This window comes from Notolepis coatsorum (genome assembly GCF_963971535.1).
Source record: "Notolepis coatsorum genome assembly, chromosome: 9".
Lineage (NCBI taxonomy): Eukaryota > Metazoa > Chordata > Actinopteri > Aulopiformes > Paralepididae > Notolepis > Notolepis coatsorum.
Window position 1 is genome coordinate 63,126,788 of NC_140173.1, and position 21,368 is coordinate 63,148,155.

The following is a 21,368-nucleotide window of genomic DNA, read 5'->3' on the forward strand; positions in this document are numbered from 1 at the left end:
GATTATCCATATATGGTAATGAAACACACCCATGGGATGTGAAATAATGGACTAACCCGAGCGAACTCTGAGAAACTTCACTGAGAGCGAGATTGATCACGGCGGTCTAAGCAACTAATTTAACGCACTGTCGAACGAAGAAGAGACAACGCGTGTTATGGGAGAAATACGCGACAGGCTGGCGCCGGACTTGTACACGGTGATGTCAGATATCAACGACTCCCTAAGACCATTGCTGCAATTCTGCCTGGACAGCGCAAAATACTAATAAAGACCGTTGACCACTGTTTGGCGTTGGTGTCAATGTCATTATAACCATGCTGGAATATGAATGCCTTTATTCGTTTCGTTCGATTGGCTACCGGGTATAATATGATTTGTAGAGGCATACAATCTATTTTGTTGTCGGTATTAGGTAGCCTATATAAATTATATATAATAGCATAGCCTACATTATGCAACTGCAACAGTAACTTGCGCATATATAACACATGGCACAGCCCTGCGAAGCCTGCATACAGTAAACTAACTTGATCGTTAATCTAGCTGTTGTATCTTTACGCTTATGAAAACATTAAATAATATGTATAGGCTATAGGCCGTCGTTTTGCCTTAATAGCCTATATTCTGAAATGGCAATTAATGGCTATCCGCTGTGGGCTATCTCCTCGCTGACGGACCAGTATACCTTATATCATATCATATTCCTATGTCTCCAAGGAATCGTGGGGCTCTGGGGAAGAAAGGTTGGGAATCCCTGCTATAGCCTATCCTTTATAATGTTATAGGCTATTTTATTTACGGTAGTCTATTTATGATTTGTTTCCATAGCCGGTCTCAGTTATGCTGTGGCTGAGACGGGTCGGGATTAATGAAGCTGCTAGGACTAGACTGCTTCTCGGCTACGAATTAAAGCCACGATTGAAAATAATGTACTTCCTTTCTTGACAATAGCATATATACTATAACAATAATACGAGAGCATACAATAACAATGAATCTCACTGCCATGTATAGCCTGCATATATGCCATGTGTAGCCTGCCTATGTGATCAATAAAAACGCGAACTTGAATTCCATCACGTCTGTGCACAAATAGACTGTAGACAAATAGACTCTCAGTGAAGTTTCAACGGAGGTCATCTATTCTAACCTGGACTTTTACTTTACTCTTAAATCGACACTTGTTTGTTTAGGACAATCAACACACTTTTTACTGTACACTTACAGTATATTTCTGTATATGTTATATTATAATGTATACATAACATAGGAAATGTATATCCCGGACCGTATTTTATTCGTATTCTTAGTCTTATTTTTATTCTTACTCGTGACTTATGTTTTTGACTACCTAACTGTTTACCGTTTACTGTGAGCGATCTGTAGTGCCAAATTTCCCTCGGGATGAATAAAGTATTTATATTCTATTCTATTAGCCTAATAATATTATGATATATTACAATATATTATCAGCATATTAGCAGCTTTTTTAGACTCTTTTTTGTAATCACAAACAGTACTGTATTTGTAAATCTGGTATGTCATAAATGTATAGATGTAGCAGTACTGTCTATCTGTATGTCATGTTTGTCATATACGTTATGATGAGTTGAAAATGGGGGACCCTGATGTAAACAAGACGAAAGTCTTTCTCTGGTCTGCATCCCCTTAACAATTGTGTGTATTGAGCCGTACTGTATTGTACCCATTCTGCAATCTGTTAATAAAGTTTTCAATCAATTAATCAAGCAGTAGCTGTACGTTAGTAGTATAAATGGGACATTATTGTTTACTGTTATTTTCGTTTACTCACCTACATACATTAGGCTAAACTATGTTAGCAAATTAGTGAAGGAGTCCACTGAACTGAATGTAACCCGACTACAGTCTAGCAGTCTCTCTCTCGCACGCGCACACACTGTATACAGTCACACACATACTGTATACACTACACTCACCCTCACACACACACACTGTATACAGTCACACACAGACACACACGTACTGTATAAACTACACTCACCCTCATACACACACGCACACACACAGCTAACTATAGCTATAATGTAAGTGCAGCAGTCAGGAAGCAGCATATTGGGGGAAGTCGTGTTCAGAGAACAGGCAGCAGGACTCAAACACCATGACATCACATACCTCTCATGCTGCTGCTCAGCGTGTCCTTTAGAGCCGCTGGTCGCGTCAGGGGCTTCCTGTATTATTTACACTCTGCCGCTGCGCAGAGGATTATGGGAAATGAAGTCCTACGAGTTACTACAATGATTTATTTGACCACGCTACGTGTGTTTCGGTTCACGAAGCTCACGTCACGATATAGTTGGACAGCATGTCTAACGTGTGTGTTGACGACAGAGCGGCACGTCCACCGTGTGAAAGATGAAAACAAAAATAAAATAAAAGTGAACACACCGGAAACATACAGCGTAGAGAACCACCACCGGACATGGTGTTGTTTATGAATTTTAATAACTTCGCTTTGCATTTTTCTTTGTTTTTATGGACCTCGGTGGCCTGTGTGACCGCGGCGTGGCTGTAAAATACGAGATAAATCGATGAACGGAGGTGGAAAAACGGCGACAGAAAACGTTGTTGTGGTGTGTAAGTTAGTTGTGTCGTCATGCAGCAGGAGGGAGAGATGCCAGCAGAGTACCAGCCGGCGGCCAGCAGCAAACGTGAAGGAGGGAGGAATCTCCTGCAGCAGAAGACAGAGACAGCTCATATTAATGGCACCGGAGTAAGCTTCTTCTTCTTCTTCTTCTTCTCCTTCTTCTTTTACTTCTTCTTCTTCTTCAAGTTGTTATTATGGCAGCTCACCCTGTGTGTTTCACCATCACACAGGCAACTACCGGTGTTTAACGTTAGAGAGTGAACGACTGATTGGTCTGTAATCTGGTGGAAAAAAACAATTTTTTTTAAAAGCTCTGCTTCGTGATGTCATGTTTCCACGATAGCAGGTATATACGCTCCTTCATCTCCTCCCCCTTTCCTTTCCTTTCCTTTCCTTTCCTTTCCTCTCCATCTCCTCCTCCTCCTTTCCTTTCCACTCCTCCTTTCCCTGCCAAGGTTTGATTTGATTGATTGATTCAAAATGCAGGAGGCCAGTAAACTGAGAACTACAAATGAAGGAGGCCACCATATTTCACTGTCTCCATCCATTGGTCAAAAGAAAAGTAGAGATATTTTTTTCAGAGATACCCTCCTCTGTGATATGATAACAAAGCAATCACAACATTACCACTCGATTTCAACACTAACCTATTACTCACCAGCATAATAATTACTGTAACACTAACCTATTACTCACCAGCATATGATTACTGTAACACTAACCTATTACTCACCACTCACCAGCATATGATTACTGTAGATAAAAACACTAATCTCTATTACTCACCACCAGCATATGATTACTGTAGATAGAAACACTAATCTATTACTCACCAGCCTATGATTACTCTGTAGAAACACTACTCCTGTTTCCCCTGAGAAAAAAAAATGCAACAGCGCTGCTGTGCTGCGCGCACTCTGCCGGAATCCATATTTGTGCGTGCGCACGTGCCGCCGGAATCCATATTGGCGCACGCTGCCGGAGAAATAACTACATTAGAATTGTCATGTGCGTGTAAATTTGCTAGGATGTTTTTGGTGTGTCCGCTGACAAGTGCTCTGGAGGCCCAGGTAGCTGCACATTTGTACACTGCAAAAAAAGAAATCGTATCAAGTGAAAATATCTTGTATTTGGTACAATAAGTCTAATATTGAGTAGAATTATCTTATTCCACAGATAATTTTGCTTATTTTTATTCTTGATTTTGGTCAATTTAATCTTGTTTTAAGAAAATGTTAATCTTGTTTTCTTAAAACAAGATTAAATTGACCAAAATCAGAAAAAACTAAATTATCTGCCAGTGGGATAAGATAATTCAAGATACTTCTACTCAATATAGACTTATTGTACAAAATACAAGATATGTTCACTTGATAAGATTTTTTTTGCAGTGTAGTTGTAATCAAAAGTAAATGTCAAGATTAATGACATGCCTCAACACTTGTACACTATTTGTATTGAACATAGATAGATGCTTTTAATAGATAATATTATACTAACATACTAACTGTCTAACATACATAAATCATAACACTACAACACTTTACACCTAAGAAGTCTCATTGGCATAGGCTACATTCTGCCTTAGAGCATTTAATTTTCCTGGGCTTTTGAAAGAAAAGCTCCCCTTTGGTAGGGGAATTCACTGGTAGGAGGCCCATTGATGCTGAGACGCATACAAGCGGCCAGATGGTCTCCCTGCAGCCTTTTCCTCAGGTCAGTCTTTTACATTAAGCACCCCCCACAGCCCAAATGAAATGAGAAAAATATATATAATAATAATATTATAAAACCTTTATTATAATTTTTTTTAAATATATATTTTTTAATAGTCTTGTTCATAGCAGCAGCTGTACTAATTCAGCAGCGGCGCAGCACCTAATCTATTACTCACCAGCATATTACTGTAGATAGAAACACTAATCTATTACTCACCAGCCTATGATTACTGTCGAAACACTAATTTATTACTCATCACCAGCATATGATTACTGTAGATAGAAACACTAATCTATTACTCACCAGCCTATGACTCACCAGCCTATGATTACTGTCGAAACACTAATTTATTACTCATCACCAGCATATGATTACTGTAGATAGTAATAATAATAATAATGGATTAAATTTGTACCGCGCTCTACATTCGTGAGAATCTCAGAGTGCTACAGGAGATAAATGAATGAAGTTAAATGAATAAAACAATTTAAAATGAATAAAACACTATAGAAACACTAATCATTACTCACCAGCCTATGATTACTGTAGATAGAAACACTAATCTATTACTCACCAGCAGGGGCGTTTTTAGGGTTAGAAAACATTGGGGGCTTCAGCCCAGGGGGGTGGGGGGGGGGGTAACCCCCCCCCCCTTTTTTTTAATTTTTAATTTTTTTAAGCACAGAAATACGCAATTTTAGAGTAATTAGAGATGAATACTGAATAACTAGAATCATTAGAGGTTCCCAAAGTGAGGTCCAGGTCCATGAGAGGGATCTGGGCAGTCCCCATAGAAAATTCAAAGTTAACAGGACCAAATCATCAGTTTCTTATTTATTTATTTAGCCAGATTAAACATTGATATGGTCCAAGAAGCCCCTACATGATTACAAATATACATATATACACACATATATATATATATATATATATATATATATATATATATATATATATATATATATATATATATATATATATATACTGTACATACATACACATATACACCAATAACAAAATAAAAACACAGTTAAGAATCATACACATAAGCAAATAAACAAACAAACAAACATATGCACAGCCTATGTACAAAATAAATAAACAGTTCATCTCTAGTCTTTACAGTTTTCTTCAATTGCATAAACACTCAAATCAAAAGTATTACACAATTATCAAAACCTTACACTCAAGGAGCAAAATATAGGCCCAGATTTGCACCCCTACAATGTCAGCCTCACTTTTTGCAAAACAATACACACAGTGATTTGCAAAACACTAAACACACTTGCATTACATTAGACACAGAATGTCAAATTACCACACATATGAGCCAATTGGTTAACACAGCCATCAGATGCACAAACACACCATTGCTTAATTGTAGATACACAATCAGGTTTAAGCACTATAAAAATGCAGCAGGTGAGTTCACCTGTCTTCAACCAAAATGGAAGGAGAGTGCTGTACACAGAGAACGTGAAAATATACAATACATTCACCAAACACTACACAAGACAACCAATGATGCAGACTGATGAAAATATAAATGTTCTCCCATTTTCCCAAATCAGTCAACATGTCAACATGGAGAATCACAACAAAAAATTATCTTGCCAGATCCAGCTAGGCAAAGAGATAATGTCTAGTATTTTCTGTTTAGATTTTTTCAAAAAGAAATTGTATTACTGTAATTTTAACCTGTACTGGATACAGTATTTTATGTTTGTCTGATATTTGCTGAGCTTACAGTGTTATGCACATAGTAGCATGAAAACTGGGACATGTATTGTTGTGATTCTCCATGTTGAAATGTTGACTGATTTGGTTATATGGAGAGAACATTTATATTTTCATCAGTCTGCATCATTGATTTGGGTATATGGAGAGAAAATGTTATTTTTTTCATCAGTCTGCATCATTGATTTGGGTATATGTAGATAAATAAATTATATTTTCATCAGTCTACAGCATTGGTCTTGTGTAGTGTTTGGTGAATTTATTGTATATTTGCACATTCTCTGCGTACTTCACTTACAGTACTCTAATCACTGAGAAGTAGAATTGCTAAATGTGTTTTAGGTTAAGCACAGCAGTGTGTGTAACTGGTTCAAACAGAATTAAGTCATTATGAAATGTGTGTTTCATATGGTAACAAAATTAGTGTATGGTTTTGACAAGTGTTTAATTTAGCAAAGGATCTGAGGTGTTCTGATAATTGTGTGTGTGGTTGTGCTAATTGTGTGTTTTGAAACACCGGGCCCCGTTTTCAAAATCATGCTTAGGCAATCGAAAAAAACTATTGTGTGTTTCATTATATACATATGTTTCAGTCTTCTCATAAAAAAAAGATTAGATTTTTGGGTCTTTTCCTGCCTTTGGTCCGCTTTGCATTCACATCTCAAATGAACCGCAGCAGGGTTCACTTGCAAGAGTGAATGAGCTTTCACACCACCCCAAACCAACCGGACTATCCGAGGTTCGATTAAAGCTTATTATAGGACACTGGACATGGGTATGTATGGCTCCAGGTGCTGCTGCGTTAAAGTGCACATCTTCAATATCTGTACTATTTAAAAGCACAGTGCAGGACACACTCAAAGGTTATCGCACCTCAGAGATGGCAGTGGACATGTATGACAGGACAAAGGCCATATGTAATGGCCTTTGGATTGAGGAACATACTACCAGCCAAAGGAGGAAGCAGAAAAGGATGGGCGAGTATGTAGTTGAGTCATCTTGTGGCACAAGCTCAGACCTCAGCTCAGGAGATCAGCTGAGACAGAGACTGTTCTATCCAGTCGTCGACAGAATACTGCAAGAGCTTGAGAGCAGCTTCTCATGAGTTGGATAACAATTTATGAGAGGCATACAGGCATGTTATCCAGCCTCAGACCAGTTTCTCTTAGTGGAATTGCTGCAACCCCTCGCCACACATTACAATATCCAACTATTGCCAGAGGAGATCACAGTTGCAAAGTGTTTCCTGGTCAGGACAGGCAGAGATGCAGTCCCTACTATCCAAAGTGTCTTTTCCCTCCTGGATGATAATAATAATAATAATAATAATAATAATAATAATAATAATAATAATAATAATAATAATAATAATAATAATAATAATAATAATAATAATAATAATAATAATAATAATAATAATAATAATAATAATAATGCATTTGATTTATAAGGCGCCTTTCAGGACACTAAAAAAAAAGTCCACAAATCGGTGAATGAAAGAATTATAGGATCAAATGAAAACTACTTACTAAAAATGTTTAAAAGTACTAAAAACCAACAAAAAATACCAAACACTAACAAACATTCAGCACAGACAATGGGGATGCTGACATAAAAAAAAAAAAAAAAAAATGTAAACTTTTTTTTTTTTTTTTTTTTTAGATCCGGGCTAAAGCCCCGGAAGCCCAGGGCTAACGACGCCACTCACCAGCCTATGATTACTGTAGATAGAAACACTAATCTATTACTCACCAGTAGGGGTGTAACGATGCATCGAAATGCATCGATCCTAATGTGACGATTCAACTGCATCGATTTGAAAATGTTAGAATCGATTATATATATATATTTTTTGTCTATTGTTTTTATTGACCTATAGTCCATTCATGCTGAGTGAATCAGTTCCCCCAGCCACATTTGTGTATTCAAATTCTTTTGGGGAATTAACTGATAGAAAATTAATCGAATCGTGGTCAAATGAAGAGATTTCATGATGCATTGAATCGTTGCCTGAAGAATCGTAATCGAATTTAATCGTTGTGAGGTCGCATCGTTACACCCCCACTCACCAGCATTACAGCATATCATCATATTATGATTACTCTATAGAAACACTCATCTATTACTCAAACCCTTGGCAGCATGACACCATTATGACCAGGACTGTCCTCGATTTCTTCAAATTCTTTGTCCACTCATATTGTAGCCTGGAAAGTGGGTTGGAGGTTAGATGAACACCGGTCGCCATCTTGGTGGGTTAATTAAATGTGCACTTCACCAAAATAAACAATGCCGATTTATTTTGCACATAATCTCACACACATCCAAAAACTAATTTCTCCACCACACATTAATTTAGTTTGACAGTTATTGAGAGTACATTTTTTTGAATATGGACAAACTTGTGTTGTTTATTGCATTGGTAATGTGTTGCTATTCTTTCATCTACATCATTGCATGGTGCTGTAATTAACACAACACAATGATTCAATGTCCCCCCATGACATCACTGTTGGCCATATTCAAACTAACTTACGCTCAACAACTGTCAAACTAAATGCCTGTCTGCAAAACTGAGTTTTGCAAAGTTCTCCTTTAACTTAGCCCTGGAACAACCTCTAGTGTTCCGTTTGTCACTACAAGTTCATTTTTTTGTGAGTAAAACCTCCCTGGGTTGACCCACTGGCTCAGGGTGTTTAGTACTCTGGTGTAGTCTGGTTTGCAGGGTGTTTAGTAGTCTGGTTTGCAGGGTGTTTATAGTAGTCTTGTGTAGTCTGGTTTGCAGGGTGTTTAGTAGTCTGGTTTGCAGCGTGTTTAGTAGTCTGGTTTGCAGGGTGTTTAGTAGTCTGGTTTGCAGGGTGTTTATAGTAGTCTTGTGTAGTGTGGTTTGCAGGGTGTTTAGTAGTCTGGTTTGCAGCGTGTTTAGTAGTCTGGTTTGCAGGGTGTTTAGTAGTCTTGTGTAGTCTGGTTTGCAGGGTGTTTAGTAGTCTGGTTTGCAGGGTGTTTAGTAGTCTTGTGTAGTCTGGTTTGCAGGGTGTTTAGTAGTCTGGTTTGCAGGGTGTTTACTTAGTAGTCTTGTGTAGTCTGGTTTGCAGGGTGTTTAGTAGTCTTGTGTAGTCTGGTTTGCAGGGTGTTTAGTAGTCTTGTGTAGTCTGGTTTGCAGGGTGTTTAGTAGTCTGGTTTGCAGTGTGTTTAGTAGTCTGGTGTAGTCTGGTTTGCAGGGTGTTTAGTAGTCTGGTTTGCAGGGTGTTTAGTAGTCTGGTGTAGTCTGGTTTGCAGGGTGTTTAGTAGTCTGGTTTGCAGGGTGTTTAGTAGTCTGGTTTGCAGTGTGTTTAGTAGTCTGGTGTAGTCTGGTTTGCAGGGTGTTTAGTAGTCTGGTTTGCAGGGTGTTTAGTAGTCTGGTGTAGTCTGGTTTGCAGGGTGTTTAGTAGTCTGGTATGCAGGGTGTTTAGTAGTCTTGTGTAGTCTGGTATGCAGGGTGTTTAGTATTCTGGTTTGCAGGGTGTTTAGTAGTCTGGTTTGCAGTGTGTTTAGTAGTCTGGTGTAGTCTGGTTTGCAGGGTGTTTAGTAGTCTGGTTTGCAGGGTGTTTAGTAGTCTGGTGTAGTCTGGTTTGCAGGGTGTTTAGTAGTCTGGTTTGCAGGGTGTTTAGTAGTCTTGTGTAGTCTGGTTTGCAGGGTGTTTAGTAGTCTGGTTTGCAGGGTGTTTAGTAGTCTGGTGTAGTCTGGTTTGTAGGGTGTTTAGTAGTCTGGTTTGCAGGGTGTTTAGTAGTCTGGTTTGCAGGGTGTTTAGTAGTCTGGTGTAGTCTGGTTTGCAGGGTGTTTAGTAGTATGGTATAGTCTGGTATGCAGGGTCTTCAGTAGTCTGGTCGGGGTTGTCACGATACCAACATTACCAACATTTTAGTTTCGATACTATACCAATATTAATTTCGATACTTTTCCTCAAAATCAGGGAAAAACTCTCAGATGTCATTATTGTTCTTTATTTTAAAACACAACAATGAACAATGACAAGAATAAATAAATAAAATTAAAAGCAATGGCATTCAAAATGCTGGAGAACTTTTTTTGCACTCAAAACAGTTGCTGTACAAGGTTTCTGAACCCAGCTTTCTCAACTGTATATATATTGGAACTTGGTCCATACAGATGAACTCTGCGACTGCCCTGTTGAGCCTTTTATCATCTTTGGACTAATTTGTGTACTTAAATTAATATGCTGCTAAAAAAAAGCGGAGGTTAGGTTGCTTCTGAGTGGGGGGAGTCACACTGTGAGCCAAATGCAGCAGACTTCTGTAGTTAAAAAAAATTCAAGGGGTAGAAAAAGTATGGTTGTATTATTATACATTTGTCATAGCAGAGGGCCTAATTAGTTTGAGATACCATAAGTTACATTTTGATGAGTGAGACTGATTCTAGCCTATCATAATCTAGAACTAGGTTATGTCATATTGTAGGCTGTTTAACAAAAATAAAATAGATTTACGTTGTCTTTATACAGTATGTATGAACCATTAATGGGCAATTGTCAAATGTCTCTGTATAAATCACGTTTGAGTAGTATTTAGGGGTGGAATTTTTAATACTACTACCTTTGTACTTTTGTAGTACAGTGTCTTTGTATTTTAAGTAACCTTTAGTATATATTAAACATACTGGCAGAGTACATATGCCCACCACCCCCACCACCTCCTAATAGACAGTCTCCTCCCCACCGCATGTATATATTCCCTCCCCGCCGTATGTATATTTCTCTCCCACCCACCCACCCCCTCCTAATGTACAGTCCCCTCCCCATCATATGTATATACTCTGTCAGGATCTAGGGGTAACAGTACTGTATATTTGAATACCGTTTGTCACAAATGTATCAGTACTAAATACCTATGTGTCCCTATGCCATAAATGTCATGTATGTTGTGTATGTCATAAATGTCTATATGAATTGAAAATGGGGGACCCTGATGGAAACAAGACAAACGTCTTTCTCAGGTCTGCATCCCCTTAACAATTGTATGTATTGAGCCGTACTGTATTGTACCCATTCTGCAATCTGTTAAATAAAGTTTTCATTCATTCATTCATTCATGCATCCATGTTGTCGTGAACATTTTTATTAAATAAACAAATTCCCTACCTACCCATGGCCTTAACACATTGACCGCCGGGCATTGTGCCCATCTTATACCACTCTCTGCCACCGTTAAAAGCCTATGGAGATGTTTACCTTCTTTGCAGGGCTATAACTTTTTAAATTGTATTGCTATTATTGACATTACTATGGCCCATTCAACATCGGTTATCTATCGTTCAGGATGTGGGAACGTTATACTTTTTCATTCATACATTGTTGTGTTAATACCTTCTAGAATATAAGTTTTTAATATTTTCTGCTGTAATTCCAAAAATGCTAGTTATAGGCCCTGACGCATATGATAGATTATCGATTGGAGTTTCTTTCCCATACACGCTATATTAAAAAAATTCAAATGTATATGATCGGTATACATTATGCTTCATCATGCGTGGAGGAAAGGGGGGGGGGGGTCGTTTATAATTCCTTGATCATCAGTAACGGCTTTATGTAGTATGGGTGGATATATTGATCAGACTGTTTGCAAACAAGGAAATGGACAATCGGGTTGAAAATAACGTTAGTGTCCTCTTACCGTGCGCCAATGATACTGGAGGAGAAAGATTCCAATTATTCGACGCCGATCGCCTACATCCATTTCCGGTTTGTATGGCGCAATAAATGCCGAAATCATATCGATTATTGCGCTATGGCAGCGATCCATATGTAGTGTTTGTCAGGAGTCCCGTAGAGAGATGTGACTGCCGGAGGAATTTCCTCAACGCACCGATGACAACATCCGGTTTTGGCGAGAGTGTAACTCGCTCGACCATCCCCCAGGCGGCGGTATTGAGCCGTTGCAGTCCCATTTAGGGTCCAGCTGCAGCACCGGGGGTGGGTGGATGAATTATGAATGTCATGGCGAAAAAATGAAATATTAATCTCAAAAATGCTGTACAGTGATGTTGGCGGTCAATGCATGGCGGGCAATAACACTGTGTTAACTGACAACCAACCGGAACCAAACAATTTATTTTGTTAGGCCTTAGTAGTCTGGTGTAGTCTGGTTTGCAGGGTGTTTAGTAGTCTGGTGTTGTCTGGTTTGGAGAGTGTTTAGTAGTCTGGTGTAGTCTGGGCCCTGTTCCTCGTACCTGGCTAACTGAGTTAGCCGGATAATTATCAGGATAACTTGACTTAAGCTAGACCTATCGGTTCCCCGACGCGCGATTGTCTAAATCACTATGGCAACAGATCAAAAAGTTTGAACCTGGTCGAGGGCAGGGTTAAGTTCAGTTAGCTGGATAACCTGCATGGCCACGCCCTCGCAAAGAAATGCCAGCTCTCCTCACAGTCTAGATCCTATTATACTATTCTGAATTATGTTTTTGTGCTTTGTTTTTCAAGAGGGGGCTTTTGAAATGTAAAATAATAGACCTAAAATGCTGATAATAAATCATATTCAGCCTATGGATTTACTTTGTCCTAAATAGTTATACGCAGGGAACAAAATAACTACACGCCATTCGCCAAATGCGTGTAGATTTACCGTCTGGCGACTAAAAATAATAGTTGCCCGCCAGCTGGCGTGTAGTTCATATCGATACTCTTATTTTGAAAATCCTGTGCGGGTCTCATTGCCGACCCAAGCGCAGCTCCAGTCATAATATCTGGGCTCCGGCAGCTAGCAACGTTCAGGTTCATATGATACTCTTATTTTGAAAAACCAACTCCGCGAGTCATGAAAACAGAGCAGCGTTAACACAGCAGTGCGCCTACAGACGCGAAATAAGTCTGTGATGATTTTTTTCTTCTCACAACGAGTCCAATGCAGCTACATGCTTTGCACCGTCGCCATTCCTTTATGCCCACATCGCCCGAAATGAACGTTTATGTACCAATCACTACAACGTTAACGTAAGCTAACAAGCTAATCCTGATGATCAGACGAGGCAGAGCCATAGTGAACAGCACTGAGGAAAGGGAAATGGGGGGGGGCACTCAACCCCTTCCCTGTGTGTGTGTGTGTGCGTGCGTTTGGAAAGACGACAGAGTCACTAGTCAGGACTCAGGACAGGAGTATATTATAGTAAACTGAGGATTACTGAGGATGGACATATAATGTTGATATTCAAATATAAAAAAGTTTCGAGAGGAGTGGAGTGGACTCCCCTGTCTCTCAACAGAGAGTATCAATCTATGTTTATATAGAAATCAGTGCATATAACATTATTCACACGAAAGAGGCACATGAAACATAGTTTGACCGAACTGAACTTGATTAAAGTGACGTACTCTTAACACATGTCGAAATAACACCATTGTGTAGATAAACCCCGATCATTACGTGCTGTCCACGTTGAAGTTGTGCAGCGCCGGCGGCATACTTGTAGTCTGTTATGACAAGAAGGAGAGTTAAATTCAAACAACATTGTCCGCTGCGGCAGGATAGCTTCGACCTGCCACGTGCATACAGCTCTTTGCAAGGGGGAATAACCCCCTCGAATGGATGGACCATAAACATATTTAGTCTGTTTGAGTGAAGACTGTGATCTTCATCCCGCCCGGTTAGAGTTGAATAGAAATAATAAACAATCGTAATAAATGTAAATCCTTGCGCCGTTTACTGGATAGCTCAAGTGCTGGATGGTAAAAAGGCAAGAGATAAATAATAATGAAAAAACGGATAAGAGTATATAGGGCGTCTGAATTACATTAAATTAGTCCGTAATCATGTTCGTGATTGAGAGAGTACCGTATGGAGAAGTCAGGTATTATCGTCTTGAAGAATGCACAAGCAGCGTCGAAAGCGAATACCAGAACGCTGGGCTGGCTAGCTAGCCAGTGTGCTAAAAGCACTCTTGTAGTGGGGACGGTAGCTTGGTTAGCTTGTATGCTAGCCGACCACATGTGGAATCATCGTCGCTCCTATAGGGATGCTAGCCTGGATAGCTAGCATGTTAGCAGGCCATGCGTGAAGCCCGCCTCAGGTATCCGCCCCAGCCTCTCACTGCCCGTCGCTCGGCGTCTGCTCCACCGCGGCCTGTCCGCTCTGCTCCGTCGGAGCGACCTTGCTGCATCTTCGGATATATTCCTCCGCCTCGGATGGTGATTTGAACAGCCGGTTGCATGATACCTCTCCCCGTCCCGTCTTTACCTTCAATATCGCTGGGAACAGCAAAACACCTCCACAGCTCGCTCCCGTGCCAGGTCCATAGCTCCTGCGAACGCCCTCCGTCGTTTAGCCATATGGTCGCTAAAGTCAGCGGCAAATCTTAATGTACGTCCATTTACCACCGGAGGTTTCTGCCTGGCCTCCCTTAGTATGTGCTGCCTCGTCTGGAATCTCAGGCAGCAGAAAATAAATGTGCGGGGGTTTGCACGTCCGCCATTCATCTGGGTAGCGGGCCTATAAATCCTGTGTGCCCTCTCGATCTCAGGTCGGGCTAGCTTTGGAAACCATTTTGGGACCATTTCCTCAATGTACCTTATCGGCTCGTCATCCTCCATTTCATCAGGCAGTCCATAAATTCTCACATTGCATCTCATTCCGCAGTCCTCCAGGTCTGCCGACTTCAATTCACAATCACGCAGCCTGTCCTCCAAGCTCAATATCCCCGCGATGTTGGTCTCAGCAACCTGTACGACCGAGGATATATCTTCCTCCGCCACGGCTACCCGAGTGCTTATTTCAGCTACCTCCACCTGCAATGCATCTACCCTGCCCCTAGCCTAGCCAAGATAGCATCCGTTTCTTCTCGGAATATCACCCTGATGATCTCCTTATCCAACTCGGTCAGAGATCCCAGCTTGCTCTGCGTGTGTTTAGACATAATTCAAACTTCTGGAAAAAACAAATGGTATAAAAAATAAAACGTATTCAGGTATAATGTAATATCCGAAATATCAGCCAGCCATGTGCTGTGGAGCGAAACCGGAAGTCATTGCTCTGCTAGCTTATGTGAATACTCCTAATGTTCATGTCTCCTTTAAAAAAAGAAATTACCATAAACAAATAAATATATACACTTCTAAAATAACCCCTCAATTTAGTTGTCTTCACAGAAATAAATTAAATGCTGAATAATATATATTTTATATAAAAAGTCTTACACCCTGAAAATGAAGAGATTTGTGACCCCCCCCCCCCCCCCCTGTGGAGCTTTTGATTATTGATTGCTAAATTAAATGGCTGATGTGCTATAGCCAAAGTAGAATAAGGAAAAAGATATCCCTAATAATCTGACCAGTGTAGAAACAGGCGTCGGCCAATCAGAGAGCGTCTCCGAGAAATGCGGCTAGGTTTCGTAATCACGCCAGCATCGTGTACTCTTCTTCTGCTCTTCACCTGTATGCATAACATGGCATTGTATTAACTGCGCCCCATAGTGGAGACTCTTGGGAGTACAGCTTCAACATGTAATATTAGAGAACACAACATCTCCCTTCTCTGTAAAAGAATGTTACTTGCTACTCAGCATTATGCAAATTTAGAACTTTTGCTTTTTCACTTTCTTAAGTAAACTGAACCAACAGTCAGTATCATAAAACGTGTAACTCGAGGTAATCATTAAACAAAGGGAGCACAGTAGGGATGGGTACCGAATTCGGTACTTTTGAGGTACCGAACCGAAACACGTCGGTACTACCGAGTATCGAATCAAGTGAGATACCGAATTTATTTTTATTTATTTATTTTTTTAACTTTTTTCTTTTCATGTCAACGTTCACACGCACAATATATGCTTACCTAGGATTTGACTTGATTCAACAACAAAGCAGTCGGAGCAATGACAAGCCGAAAACTAAATTTAAATTTTTTTAAATTAAATTTCTTGAGACTAAAGTACCGAAAAAAGGTACCGTTGGGTACCGGTATCGATTCACAGGTACCGGTATCGGTTCAAATGTGAAAGGTACCCATCCCTAGAGCACAGGTTATTCAATCATTATCAAGATATAATTATATATGCTCAACCAATATTACTCTTAGTTCTCACTCAGTGTGCAACAAAGTCCTGATGCCAACTAGGCTTGTTTCTTGCCCGCGACTGTGCTGGAGTGTGACCGTTGAGCGCTGTCAGGGCAGGGCGGATCCCTAAGTCATGCTCATCTGGAGTGTTAGAAGTGTGAGCCAGACGGGATGCGTTCCATTTCTTTCCATCACTGAGCAGAAAGGTGTTTTTGCCAATCTTCTTTTTCACTGTCATTGGTGCACTGTATCTCGGGTGTGCTTTGGGGACGTGATGTGGTGTTCTAATCCTGACTCTCTCCCCCTCCTGAAAAACAGGTGCACGAGCGCCACGCTTAGCATCTGTGTAGCGCTTCATTTTGGCTTGCTTGTTTTGGACCGTTTCTCTCACAGTCTCATCCTGTGAACTCACAGTAGGCTGCAAGAGCAGTACGTCCAGTTTGGTGTTTTTTTTTACGACCGTAAAGCAGTTCATGTGGTGAAACGCCAGTGGTGGCGTGGGGAGTGGCTCTGTATATTTGCAGACAACCCAACACAGCCTCTTTCCATGGTTGAGACTGCTGGATCGCTGTCTGAATGCAACTCCTCAGAACACGATGGAAGCGTTCGACAGCACCATTAGCCGCCGGATAGTAAACTGAAATCCGATTGTGAGCAATGTCTCTTTCCTTGAGGAACTCGGCGAAGGCTGCTGATGTGAATTGATGTCCATTGTCTGTGACGACGCTCTCTGGGTTACCATGGCGACCGAACACAGAGCTTAGGAACTTGGTTACATCCGTAGCTGTAGCGTTTTGAGAAAAGGCTACCTCTGGCCACTTAGAATAGTAGTCAGTCAGTGTGATCGCGTAACGGCAGGCTGGCACAGCTGACTCGAAGGGCCCGACTATGTCGAGGCCTAGCTTCTTCCACGGGCCGTCTGGCAGTGGAACTGGCTGTAGAGGTGCAAAATAAATCTTGGCCGTCTTGTCATTAGACTGACAAGAGACACATTTGGATATGTCGGCCTGAACCTGAGAGTCCATCTTCGGCCACCAATAGAGATCCCGCAGACGCTGCTTAGTGCGTACGACCCCCTGGTGGCTCTCGTGTGCCAGTGTGAGCAATGTATGGCGTAAGGACACTGGTGCGATGAGGCGGTTGCCTCTGAGGACGTAATTGTCCTTGACTGACAGTTCCTCTCTGATCTTGAAGTATGCAATCAGATCTTGGCTCACTGATTTCGCTGAGTGAGGCCAACCCCTGTTAATCTGACCACGCAGTGCAGTCACTTCAGGGCAGGTATTGCAAGCAGCCCCAAACTCGGTCACCGACAGGGCACTGAGTGTAGCAGAGATGTGTGCTACTATCTCGGGCTCCACATCCATAGCAGAGTCAGTAGAAGCAGTAATAGTAGCAGCAGTAGTAGTAGCAGCAGCAGTAGTAGCAGCAGCAGTAGTAATAGTAGTAGTAGCAGCAGCAGTAGTAGCAGTAGTAGTAGAGTATCAGTAGTAGCAGTAGTATCCGCAGCAGCAGTAGTAGCAGTAGTATCCGCAGCAGCAGTAGTAGCAGTAGTATCAGTAGAGACGGCGTCCCTGACCGCGAAAGGCAAGCGGCGTAACTTCTGGTGGACTGGCTTAACAGTAGGGTACATTTTTACACAATGCACAAAGCCTTTTGCACAGCCAAATGCCATAGGAACTGTGACAGTAGTAGCCATCACAGGGGCAGGTGTAGGCGGCGTAGGAGCGGAGGAGGGGAGGACAGTAGTTCCACTAATGCAGAGGTGGAGTGCAGTCAACAGGTCCATTCCCAGCAGAGGAGTTCCTTTATCCACGACGTAAAATGTAGCAGGGACCGTGACATTGTCTCTCCTCACCTGAGCCTGTAGTAGAGCCATATGAAATCCGCGTTCACGGAATCGCGGACGGAATCGCGGAATTAACCAATAAAAATGGAATCAACTGCAAAACGTGGAATATTGCAGAATTTGGCCTAATCTGGACTGAAATTCAGTTTTGGGTGGAACGTTGGTGGAACGTTGGTGCACACGCGACCGGGGAGGCGGACACTAGAGCGGGTTACACACAACACAGCAGTCTCCAAGCGTCTCGCTGCTTCGGTCAAGAAGCTAAGAAATTCCCCAATAAGTCCTCAATTCAGAGCAGAGCAGTATCCTAATGACTTTTATGCCTCCGGCGATAAGGTGTTTTGCAAATTCTGTCAACGTTCCGTGGACTGGAGCCACAAAAACACTTGCGACACTATTGTGAATAAATAGCTATAACGTTAGGACATGATAGCTTCTTGCTAAATCTAGTGCACCCATCCATTTGTTTAATGCAAACGATTGTCATTATACACTGCCCTTTATAATCTAAATAAACTTAAATAGCTATGAAACGTTACAGTACATAGGACTATAGATGGAAATGATAGCTTCTTGCTAAATCTGGTGCACTCATCCATTTGTTTAATGCAAACGATTGTCATTATACACTGCCCTTTATAAACGAAATAAACTAAACTAAAGGTGCCTAAATTATGCATTACTATATTTCATCACAATATAATAGATATAGCTAAGCTACTGACATTGTCATTGTGATAATGTCAGTAGTAGCTGTATCTATTATTTACACTTGAAATGTGTATTTTTATTTTGTCACAATATTATTTGAAAAGTATTGTGTAAAATTGAACTGTATTTCTGAGTTGCAGCACTTAAAGGGGTTATGCACTGCTATTCCTAGCACTATTTGGGCAACTTTACACAATTCCTGTTAGTCTATTGAAGACATTTGTAATTTTTTTTTCAAAAAAATTCATTGTTTTATATTTCTAATCAAGTACTCTAAACCATCATTTTTCAGCCTCGAGAAATCAGGCTGTTATGGCCCCGCCCATAAGCACTTTGAGTGATAGTCAGACCACAGGCTGCACTGGTAGAGGGAGGGAGGGAGGGGGGGAAGAGAGAGAGAGTTCAGTTCAGTTCAGAGTTTTTATTTGCCACATGGAATAATACAATCATAGTTTCTTCATTAAAAAATCATAAATAGTCATTCCATGGACAAAAGGAGCAGGAAGAAGAATAAATCTTATAGTTATATAGTTACCTGCCCCTTATTCCTAAACTAACATGTATTTTCTTAATGGTCGGCGTCAGGGGCGGAGCTAGGGGGTGGCTACCTGGGCTCAAGCCCCGGATGTATTCTGAAAAGCCCCGAATCTATTTAAAAAAAAAAAAAAAAAAAAAAATTTTTTTTTTTTTTTTTTTTACAATTCATCATTGTTACATGAAAATATGTTTGCACCAGATTTAGCAGAAGCTAATTTCCATCTGTGGTCTATCCAGCTGCTAACTGTATTTGAGTGAGTTAAGTCTTGGTGTTATGGTAGACTCAGACCTAAGCTTTAAATCACAATCAACAAGTTGACAAAAACGTAATTCTTCCACCTTAGAAACATAGCTAAAGTACGGCCATTTATAAATCAAAAGGACGCTGAAAACCAGATCCATGCCTTTATCTCAAGCCAACTCGACTACTGTAATGCACTCCTTACCGGCCTCCCGAAAAAATACGATGATAACTATTTTATTGCAATGCACTATTGCATTATTTTATTCTATTTGACTAACTATTTTATTGCACTGCACTATTTTACTTTGTATCAGTGAATCATAGACGCCTGGCCATAAGAGCATTCGGAGCATCTCTGCTCTCCCACTATTGAACTTGGGGGAGCAAAGGTATGATCTTGCTCCACCACTTTTTGATTATATGAAAAATATGATATATCCCCCCCAATATATAAATCTAACCATAACTACGTTATGGTTAACTGAGTTTTATAGTGAAAAGAGCAGCTTTATTGGTCAAGATTGAAGGCTCTATATTGCAGGAAATTGCACGTACAGGTTCATTAAATTCAAAAAAAATCTGTCGTGGAGGGGGTTGTGCCGGACCCCCTCCAAACCACCCCTTGCCTTCCCAAAAACTAAAAAAAATAATACAAAAAAAAATACAAAAAAAAAATTTAAAAACATAAAAAAAAAAAAAAGGGGGGGGGCCCATCTGGGCTAAGCCCCGGATCTCCTACAATCCTAAATCCGCCCCTGGTCGGCGTATAACCATATATTTACACAAATAATCATTTATACCATGAGAGAGAGAGAGAGAGAGAGAGAGAGAGAGAGAGAGAGAGAGAGAGAGAGAGAGAGAGAGAGAAGCCCCTCCAATGTACAGTCCCCACCCACCCCTCCTACCCAACCCCCCCCCCCCCCCCCACTCCTACCCAACCCCCCCCCCCCCACTCCTACCCAACCCCCCCCCCCCCAACCACCTCCAATGTACAGTCCCCCCCCCACCTACCCAATCCAATGTACAGTTTCTACGCCTAATGTATATACTCTTTTCTTTCTGGACTCTTTTTGTATCACAAATACAGTACTGTAATTGCAAATCTGGTATGTCATAAATGTATAGATGTAGCAGTACTGTCTATCTGTATGTCATGTATGTCATATATGTTACGATGAATTGAAAATGGGGGACCCTGATGTAAACAAGTCGAAAGTCTTTCTCTGGTCTGCATCCCCTTAACAATTGTATGTATTGAGCTGTACTGCACTGTACCCATTCTGCAATCTGTTAATAAAGTTTTCATTCATTCATTCATTCATTCATTCATTCCCTCTCTCTTCCTTTTTTTCTTTCTATCACTCTCCCGTTCGGAGGTGTGTGTGTGTCGCGCGGACCTCCGTGCAGCAGGTCCCCCCCCCCCCCCAAGTGCCCCCTCTCTCTCCCTCCCTCCCTCTCTCTTCTTTTTTTTCTTTCTATCACTCTCCCGTTCGGAGGTGTGTGTGTTTCGCGCGGACCTCCGTGCAGCAGGTCCCCCCCCCCCCCCAAGTGCCCCCTCTCTCTCCCTCCCTCCCTCTCTCTTCTTTTTTTTCTTTCTATCACTCTCCCGTTCGGAGGTGTGTGTGTGTCGCGCGGACCCCCCCCCCCCCCAAGTGCCCCCTCTCTCTCCCTCTCTCCCTCTCTCTTCCTTTCTCTCGGCTCCCTCTCGGCTCTCTCTTCCTCTCGCCCCGCAGCTTCACTCGCTGTCTAGTCTAGGTAGAATGGGGGCGGGCATCTATCCACAGCGCCCTGTGACGTGCACCAGGTCGTCAAATCAACATGACCTGATTTACTAGAGGCAAAGAGGGGATGGGCTGTAGCTGAGGAATTCGCCAATATAGTATTTAGGCCCAAAAACAC

General features: G+C 41.2%; 1 protein-coding gene across 1 annotated transcript in view; it reads left to right on the forward strand.

The window, feature by feature from the left end:
- Positions 1-2,562: 2,562 nt before the first annotated feature.
- The window catches only part of LOC311234644 (uncharacterized protein), a gene marked incomplete at its 3' end in the record, with an annotated part of 92,219 nt that continues 73,413 nt past the window's right edge, over positions 2,563-21,368 (forward strand). Inside the window, exon 1 of the mRNA XM_084321891.1 lies at positions 2,563-2,755. Coding sequence (XP_084178017.1) covers positions 2,639-2,755 — 117 coding nt within the window. The 5' untranslated portion in view covers positions 2,563-2,638. The remainder of the gene's footprint in view (positions 2,756-21,368) is intronic.